General features: G+C 51.1%; 1 protein-coding gene across 1 annotated transcript in view; it reads right to left on the reverse strand.

The window, feature by feature from the left end:
• Positions 1-7,561, reverse strand: part of GRIFIN (galectin-related inter-fiber protein) — a 174,134-nt gene extending 166,573 nt beyond the window's left edge. The window contains exons 1-3 of the mRNA XM_075565612.1: positions 7,403-7,561; positions 4,177-4,256; positions 2,309-2,471 (exon numbers count right to left, since the gene is read on the reverse strand). Of these exons, the coding sequence (XP_075421727.1) occupies positions 2,309-2,471; positions 4,177-4,256; positions 7,403-7,414 (255 nt within the window). The 5' untranslated portion in view covers positions 7,415-7,561. The remainder of the gene's footprint in view (positions 1-2,308; positions 2,472-4,176; positions 4,257-7,402) is intronic.
• Positions 7,562-10,000: the final 2,439 nt, after the last annotated feature.

A 10,000-nucleotide genomic window follows, 5' to 3' on the forward strand; every position in this document is an offset into this window, starting at 1 on the left:
CCGCGCGCTTCCCGAAGGCACTTAAATTAAGTGCCGGGGGAGCTGCAGGGCCTCTGTAAACCATACTTACCCGTGGCTCCGGCGGCTTCCTCCCGGCGTCGCCATGGCAACGCGGCATCAAAATGACGCTGCGAGGTCATGTGACGTCACGTTGCTATGGCAACGTGACGTCATTACGCCGGTGCGAGGGTAAGTTGGGGTTGGGGGGGGGCGCGGGAGTGAGGGGACAGCCGGCAGGGGGGCGCAGGGAAAAAAGTTTGCGCCCCCCTGCCATAAGTGATGTAAAAATGTGAGGCGTGTGTCCTGCTAGGGTGTGAGGCGGCGGGTAGCGCGTGGGTTGTGAGTGCTGTCTGTGAGTGGGTGTCCTGCTAGGGTGTGAGGCGGCGGGTGGTGCGTGGGTTGTGAGTGCTGTCTGCGAGTGGGTGTCCTGCTAGGGTGTGAGGCGGCGGGTGGTGCGTGGGTTGTGAGTGCTGTCTGTGAGTGTGGGTCCTGCTAGGGTGTGAGGCGGCGGGTGGCGCGTGGGTTGTGAGTGCTGTCTGTGAGTGGGGGTCCTGGTAGGGTGTGAGGCGGCGGGTGGCGCGTGGGTTGTGAGTGCTGTCTGTGAGTGGGGGTCCTGCGGTGAGGCGGTGGGTCAGTGATGTCGGTGCGTAGGGGCGGGAGGCAGCAGGTGTGTGTGGCGGCAGGGGGGGGAGGCGGTGGGAAGGAGGGGGGGAGGCGGTGGGAAGGAGGGGGGGGGCGGTGGGAAGGAGGGGGGGGGGCGGTGGGAAGGGGTGGGGGAGGCGAAGGGGGGTGGAGGGGAGGTGAAGGGGGGGTGGAAGGGAGGTGAAGGGGGGGGTGGAGGGGAGGTGAAGGGGGGGGGGGTGGAGGGGAGGTGAAGGGGGGGTGGAGGGGAGGTGAAGGGGGGGGTGGAGGGGAGGTGAAGGGGGGGTGGAGGGGAGGTGAAGGGGGGGGTGGAAGGGAGGTGAAGGGGGGGGGGTGGAAGGGAGGTGAAGGGGGGGGTGGAAGGGAGGTGAAGGGGGGGTGGAGGGGAGGTGAAGGGGAGGTGAAGGGGGGGGTGAATGGGGAGGTGAAGGGGGGGTGAAGAGGGGGGGGTGGAGGGGAGGTGAAGGGGGGGAGGTAAATGGGGGTGGAAGGGAGAAGTGGAGTGAGGGGAGGTGAAAGGGGGTGAGGGGAGGTGAAAGGGGGTGAGGGGAGGTGAACGGGGGTGAGGGGTGGGTGAGGGGAGGTGAAGGCCGCTCACTCACCCGTCCGGCAGGTCCCACGTGGATCTGAGGCAGGAGGCAGCGTGTTGTGGCCGCTCCCCCGCTGTGTTTCCCGGGCGCCGCCATCTTGGGTACTCGGCGCCGCGAGGCAGGCTGCCTGGCCACTGGCTGTTCCCCCGCCGGGGAAGGGGTGAGTTGTAGCGCCGGGGAGGGGGGGGCATGTATATGTGTGGGGGGGGGGAGAGGTGGGAGATATAGAGGGGGGGTCTCGCACGGCCGCTGACACTGGGTGGGGGGGGGCGCTGAAGGGGTAATAATAGTGTGTGTGTCCCGCTGACTGTAGCGGCGCCGGGGAGGGGGGGTGGGGCGGGGTGAAAGCGCGGGAGACACGGGAGAGGAGGTGCACGCGGGTGCTGCTAACACTGTGAGCCCCGCTAATGTAGGTAACACCCCCCCTACTCTCGTGTGTGTGTGTGTGTGTGTGTGTCCCTGTGTGTCCCTGTGTGTCCTTTGGCCCGTCACTCCACCTCAGGCCAATGAGAGGTGTGCGGGGGCGGGCGGGCCAAGGGACCAATGAGATTGCCGCTAGGGACGCAGACATACAGTGCTTTCAGAAATATATAGTAGATATCGATATATATATATATACTAGTTGCTGTCACCATATAAAGGTTTAAGGAGATATATGTTCACTTCCGGTGTATAAATTGGGGAGAGAAATATAAATCAAGGCAAGGTCCTGTATTTCAGTAAAGGATACTCCGTCAGGAGTGAACTTTTGGTTCTGAGCGGGACGTTTCCTTGATTGTATTTTTACTCATTTTTATATCAACGTGTATTCCGGAACCTGGATGGTACATAAATAATTAAATTTGTTTGTGTAAACGGAGGACGCAAACAAGTTATGTTGTTGTGTCACAGGAGGTAGGACATAAACAAGTTATGTTGTTGTGTCACAAGAATTGTATTTTTTCCCGCATTCACAATGTGCATTTGTAAAAACATAAATGATCCTTGTTTATTTCAATGCAGGTACTCGGCTCATTCACTATCACACATCAACTGCTGTTTATAATTACACCTCCCTGAAAGATTGCAAACTGTACCTGAAAAGGCTCCTTTTCCTCCAAGGGGAAGGTATCAGTACGTTCCTCCTCACCCCAGCGGCTGGACAGGAATGAGTTACAGATGATACTGCCCTCAGAGAAGCGAGGGTTGAAATGTAAAGCAATCTGGTCTCCTGAATCACTGAGGAAGTTGATTTCAAACCTGCCAGGTCACAAAAGGGACATGATTGTGAACCAAGAGTAGGGCACATCGCAAGCTGATCAGGAGTATTGTTAGACTATCATTCATATAATTGGATGGTATTGTATAGATCAATCAGTTGCTACCTTCCCTCTGAGGCCAAAATACACTAATCTCCATGGGGAGGGAGATTGTGAGGGAGAGAACAAGAGAGAGTGAGAGAGCACGAGAGAAGAGAGACCATTTCATTCGAGTAGCCAGTGATGTACATGTCTCCCCAAACGCTGCTTTGTACAATACGTGAGAGGTGATCAAACCTGAGATACTTGGAACATAGGATTGTGACGGGAGGGTTAACCAGGCTCTATAATAAAGGTCAAGCCCGTTTGGATTACCCCTGCTCCGTGTATAAGGGTCCAAGAGAGTTAGCTCATGGGCCCAGTAACATTGTATCACTGCATTATACTGTTTGTAATAAAAGCATTTTTTGTGTTTTTCCCTTTCCGGGCATGCAGTCACGCAGGGGTTGCTTGTGTATGAGTTTCAAGGGGGGAGGGGGCGTTTGTGGAGGGACCGTTGACAGAATGTGCCTAGGAGGTTGGGGTCCGGAGTTGTCGTTCCCTTATAAATGTAACCGGGAATCAGGCCCTGATTCTCGTATACATGTAGGCGCATTGTCCCGGCCATATCTCCCGTTGAAAACGCAAGCGCGACTCACCACTAGGGAACCCTGCTTCAGCACAGCCTAGAAAGGAGAATGAGGCACAGGGATAAACATGTATTCCGGTAGCTGAGGGAATCCCTAGGTTGTTTGGGGTAGCCCAGCTAGTGCCATGGTGACCCACAACCAGTATAGGGTTTGTGGGTGCACCAACCGTATATAAGGTTGGAGGGGGGGGGGGGGACTCGGAGAGTCCAGCCTGAGTCCAAGGGAAAGTGTGTGGGGGAATAAGGCAGACAGACAGAAATAAAATGACAACATTTTTTCCTTTTCTGTTCCCTGTACCCAGAGACTCAAAGTGTATTAAAATATACTTTAATATAGTTTTAATGTGTTTAAACAATCTGAACCGATGTCCAAACAGGCAGCCAGTGTAAACCCATAGGCGCCGGGTATGTCTGCTGGACATCGGAGTTCAAAGCAGCCAGAGGATGCCCAGAGGTGTGAACAGCATTTGGTCAGCAGGGAAAGATGGAGATCAATGGCAGTCCTCCGGGATGCCACTTGTTCTGCCAGACCTAGTCGAGCCTGCCCAGCGGGTGGCATTGGGATGGCTGAGGGGGTATGTGGCAGGCTTGCGCATCCCCCTTAGCTGTTTTGAATTTCCCGCTGACCCGGCTTTTCTTGTCGGCTCGGCTCTGATTGGTTGCTTGGGAAGACAGATCAATAAAACACCCTGCTGGACGGATGGACGGACGGACGGACGGACACACACACACACACACACACACACACACACACACACACACACAAACAAAGCTTATTGGCTGAAAAACTTGGCTGGGTGCCAAAAGTTCCGGGCCATTACTGATTGGATAATACCCGGAATTTTAACCAATCAGAGAGCAGGGATTTCAATAATGCCCGGAATTTAACAGCTTTAGCCTATAATTTCCGTTAACATCACGGTAACGTAACTTGGTGAATATAGACCCGCTTTATGCTCACTTCTGCTGGAATCAGACCTTCAGGGGGGGAAAAAAGCTGAACATGTCATTGGCTTACTCATTCTCCCTGGAACTGGTCTCTCCCTTTACTATCACAGTCCATCCTGGGCAGATTCCCTGGGGATATGATGCTTCAAACTAAGGACACAAAGAAACACAGAGCAGTGAGCAAAGAAAGATAATTAGGCATCACGTCTTCAACAATCTATTCCAATGGCACCTCTTCCATGTTCTTCATTCCACTTGCGTAGTCCAAAGAATGCGTGTTGCCGCTCTGGCAGTGAGGGGGTTAATGCACTTTGTAGCTGCAATAAAGTGAATGCACTCTGCCATTCAACACCTTCTTTCTGATTTTTGTGGTTTGTTTTATTGTTTAGGTTCCATATCTAAATAATGTTTAGTATCTCAGAGCTTAAATGTTTGTGTTCAGTTTGGATTACACTACATTCCTTGTTTCTTTGTGACTTCAGTTGTGCTCTGTCCCCTCTCCAGACTTCCCGTGGGGTGATGTATTTTGCTTTTATATATTTATGATACATGTACACGCTACCATTTTTTAAAATTATTTATAGAGAGGGGTGCTCATTTCTGTGTGAGTAATGATATATAGTATATGGAACTGGTGCAGTCAGGTGCAAAAATATTTAATGAGAGCTGTCTACACTTTACCAATTGTTATATATATATAATCACATAGAAAGACGTGTGTGTGTATGTGTATGTGTGTATGTATATATATGTAGCCCCGGTCTATTTTTAGCCTCAGCGACCCCCTTCGTAGCGTGCCGAGCGGTCGCGGGTGCCGCCGGAGACAGCGACGGACCCGCCGGCACGCCGAGAAGGTGGGTCCGGAACAGGGAGCGCTCCGAGGCCCTGCGGCGCACCCAGCTAGCGGAGGCCGCCATGACAGGTTGCGCACGCATGAGCATTGGTCGCGCATGTGCAGTAAGGTGCGGGGGTTGCGGCGGCCATTAGGAAGTCGCGCATGCGCAGTGCAAGCGCGCACACGGCCCCAATGCAAAAGCAGCCTCCACGGGACTACAGTTCCCACGAGGCTTAGGGCCAAGCACCCCAGGTGTCCCAGAGTGGCCAATGAGGGCCAAGGATTCTCAGACAGGGAGAAAGGGATACATTTCGCGGGCTTAACAGAATCAGTTGGAGCTGGGAGCAGGAAGGGGGAGGCAGGGTGTAGGGAGCAAGTGGCTCCTACACCAGGTAAGGTAATCCCCAGGTCCCAGGCAGACCCCAATCCCCACTAGTGTAGTGGGTAGGTGCTGAGGGAAGGCCCTAAGGTAGGGACCCTAGATGTGTGTGTGGTGTGGAGTCTTGTCAGTGACACAGCTGTCAGTGCTGTGTGCGCTGACAAGGGGACACAAGGTTGCATGCAGTGCGGTTGCTGCAGGTATTAGGTTGAGCTAGTGAGAGGGGATCCGGGAGGTGAAGGAAGAGGTAGTGTGGGTGCAGGGGGTCAAGGACCCGCCTGCATAGGACAGTTCTTCCCCGTAGGCCCCTAGGAGAATCCTTAAAGTCACGGTAGGTTGCAGTGCTGCAGGGAAGCCCTATAGTGGTAGCGAACATCACCCCTTACTGAGTACCAGTTAGGGACAAAGCACAGAGTTGCGGCGGTTGCAGTCATCTGGGACCAGACGGCTGGACACCGTGATATCTGGAGGCCACGTGTCGGATCGACGGATCCTTTTTGAAGCTGTTGCCGGTCACCGCCGTGACCGGAAGGTATTATTTACATCAAGTGCACCAACACCGGTCAACAGGCGCTGATCCCGCCTTAGGTATAACTCTTTGGGGACACTGAGCGAAGTGGCCAAACGACTGAGCCTATACAAAGATAGTATCATACATGGATACGGTGTGTGGGGCAACCGGTGGCGGCACAGAGACAGTACTCATTAGGAGCGTGGCTAAGCCACTACCGTTATAAGGACGGTACCAGTTATTAGGGTGTTAGGCGTTGCTGCTAAGGATAGTGTTATAGGTTATGTGTTAGGTTATATGCTATGTGTGAATTAATATGATAAAGTGATAAGGTATTATTGCGTTACAGTAAAACTGGTTGCATTCATATGTTTGTTGTTGTATTTCTTGCCCAGGGGAATCTCACATCACGGGGAGCCTGGGTAAGTGGAGGCGCTGCGCTATAAGTGTTACCCCAGGCTCCCAGCTAGCGGGGGCTCAGATCTCCTGGAGCCACAGATTGTGTACAGGGACCAGTAGTCTCTTTGGGAGCATCAGAAAAAGGGCTACATATATATATATATATCATACCTACATACACACATACACACACACTTCTATGTGATATATTTCAATTCAAAGGATTCTGCAGTTAGAGGCTGTTCCCAATATAAACTTTGCAGCGAATTAACTGGTAAAAGTGTTTGAGTTTCAGTGGATATTTGGCGGGGGTTCAGCATAATGATAACCGCAGCCCGTGATACGGTTGATAGAAACACACGGTGCCTGAATGTACAGGAGCTGCGCGGCAGGACGGCACAGCTCTGCTAATCTGTCACAGAGAAATACGGCAGCTATAACTTCCACTAACTCAAATGCAGTGACGTGTTTAAAACCCAGCTTCAATTCCTCATATATTTCCCTCTCAACAGAGTCTGCAGTGTGTGAGGTACCGCGCACCTTCCCAAGCTGTGCTTTGTGCTTGCTTTGGCCTAGATGCACTGCGCTCTGTTAAATCAGGGACATAACACGACGTCGATAACGGGAACGAATGTTATGTTTCCCGAGTTAACGCCATATCCACAAAGCTAATTATAGGCAAAAACAACACCCATACTACATTTCATTAGCATGCATAGGCGTAATGTCATTATTGTCGTTTTTATCATCATTATAGGATAATGTTGCGTTATCTTCCGATAACGTGATGTTGTGTAGGTCTTGGCGTTACTCTTACGCAGACCCTGAAACAGGGCTTTTACTGGAGCGGAGAGAGGGGAATAACCCTAGGGAATAACTCTGAGAAATGGCATTGAGCACCCCTGACCTAAACAATGTAACGTTACATCCCCTGTAATAACCTTAACGGACTTTAGGTACCACAGGACCACTTCAGTCGCTGCTTTAGGGGTTATTTAATAAAACAAAAAGAATACTTATCAAATATATTCTCATCGTTTTCACTTGATAAATCTTGTGCTGTTTTGGAAGTGAGAGGCGTGTTCCAGGCCCCATGATATAAGTGCAATATTTAAAAAAAACACAAATATTAGCTCATTCAAATAGTTACCTGGATAGAGCTTCCCACTTACCTTTAATGCCATCCTCCCTGCCCGTGTCCTCACTCCTCACCCATCAGATTTGCAGGAAAATGCCCCCTCTGTAGCCTCTGATATACCATCGGGGGGAGGTGCGGAGGGGAGGGGGGCGTCAGAAAACCATGTGTGGGAGATTAGCCAATTTCAATGACATGCGTTTGTGAGAGATGGGGAGTACTTCAGATAATGGGTGATTTCAGATTCTGGTTGTCAACGCTTAAACACTAATCCAGCCAGTAACTTTCCATGTGTGACACGGGCATTCCTATCAGGAGAGGGATTATATGGTGTCACATGAGATTATAACAGAGAGCTGGAAGTGCTGTAATCAGCAGCCCGGGCTGAGTAACAACAAGAGACGGGGGGGCGGTTTGTTTCGCCAAAGTTCGAATTTGCTGCAAAAATAGTATTTTATCCACCACAATGCTAAACATTTGCAAAAAAAAATTACATGGAAAAAAAATGTAAATGAGCGAATATTCGAAAATTCCGAATTTCGAATTAAAATATATTTAAAAAGAAAAAAGAAGACTTAAAACATTCTGGAAAAAACTACAAATATTCAGTTTTTGACATTTTTTGTTGTATATTTGGAGAATTTTTTTTTTTCCAACTCATCCTCTCATCTCTAGTAAGGCTGCGTCCTTGCTGGCACTGAGGATGCTGAGTGCGCAGTGCTTGCCGTTTTTACTTACATAAATCTATATGTGTAAGTCCCCGCTCACGTGGTGCACAGGCACGCACACGCTCACTAATGCTTGGTGCTTGAGTAAACAAAAAAATTTAACTTTCAAGCGTGCTCAACTTGCCCGCAACGCCCCCCGCGCACGCTTGCGAAATAGTCAGGACACCCGGCGCTCATGCTAAGGCTGCATCCATAGACACAGCAGCCGTCTCATTGGGCGAACCGCTCACGTGACCGCCCTATTACGCGAGAAATCAGTTTTGACTGATTTCATGCGCATCGCGCGCCCGCTTCCGCCCGCACGCTGTATAGACGCGATCACTGCCTGTAGGCAGTCTGATCGCTCAGCGTGCAGACGCGTCCGCACGGTCTGCCCCTCTATGGACGCAGCCTTTGGCTGTGGCCACACTAGCGCTGAGCGTGCTGACCGCGGGGTGTTTGCCAAGTTTAGTTTCGGCAATTTAAATTGTCCCGTCCCCGCTCACGCCGTGCGCGGGCGCTCACACGCTCACCCACGCTTGGTGCTTAGATAAACAAAAAAAAGACTTTGAAGCATGCTCAGCTTGCCTAACCGCCCCCCCCCCCCCCTGTGCGCTTGCGAAATAGCTAGGACACCCGGCGCTAATGCTTGGAGAGCTGGTGACGTCACCGCTCTCAACCATGAGCGCGGTCAGCACCAGCAGGGCCGCAGCCTAAAGAAGCAAATGTCATGATGAAGTATCTTCCATTCACTTGATTGAAGTATCCAATTCTCCCTGCTACACGAGCGTTGGAGTACTGTAGCATTAAATACCGCCACAAATTCTCCCTGCTACACGAGCGTTGGAGTACTGTAGCATTAAATACCGCCATAAATTCTCCCTGCTACACGAGCATTGGAGTACTGTAGCATTAAATACCGCCACAAATTCTCCCTGCTACACGAGCGTTGGAGTACTGTTGCATTAAATACCGCCACAAATTCTCCCTACTACACGAGCGTTGGAGTACTGTAGCATTAAATACCACCACAATTTCTCCCTGCTACACGAGCGTTGGAGTACTGTAGCAATAAATACCGCCACAAATTCTCCCCGCTACACGAGCGTTGGAGTACTGTAGCATTAAATACCGCCACAAATTCTCCCTGGTACACGAGCGTTGGAGTACTGTAGCATTAAATACCGCCACAAATGTCAAATATCCCATAAATACATGTATCAGGGGATGCACGAAGTGCAGTGAGCGCCTCTGGTACATACCATGTATCAGGCGATGCACGCAGTGCAGGGAGTGCCTCTGGTACATACCATGTATCAGGGGATGCACGCAGTGCAGTGAGCGCCTCTGGTACATACCATGTATCAGGGGATGCACGCAGTGCAGTGAGCACCTCTGGTACATACCATGTATCAGGGGATGCACGCAGTGCAGTGAGCGCCTCTGGTACATACCATGTGTAGCCATGCTGTAAAATGGCTGCAGTCATTTCTCCTGCTGACAGTAAGGCCTGGTAAGTTATGGGCATGCCAGCAGTAAATATGGAGGTTTGCCCTCACACCCTGGTGAGGTGCCCTATGTATGGATGGGAGTGGTCACAGGCTCTGACTCCACGGTTAGTGATGTCAGAGTTGTGTCAGCCCCAGAGGATACATAAGGCACAGCACTGATCAAAAGTTAGAAGTTGGAAGTAGAGAGTAATAGAGTGTTTGCTGAGTTATGGAGGAGGAGTTAAGAAGCTGTTAGAAGGACAGTGTTGGAACTGTGACCAGGGACCTGGTCACAGGGAGATATCCCTGCGGGGATAGGGAATCCCTACATTAGGAGGACATACCTTTCAAAGGGAAGTACGGTGAACAATGGAGGGCTAAATTCACCCATTGTGGAGGGCAGCTGGCCCACCATGCAAATAAAGATGTTCCTGTTAA

This window comes from Ascaphus truei, chromosome 11 (genome assembly GCF_040206685.1).
Source record: "Ascaphus truei isolate aAscTru1 chromosome 11, aAscTru1.hap1, whole genome shotgun sequence".
Lineage (NCBI taxonomy): Eukaryota > Metazoa > Chordata > Amphibia > Anura > Ascaphidae > Ascaphus > Ascaphus truei.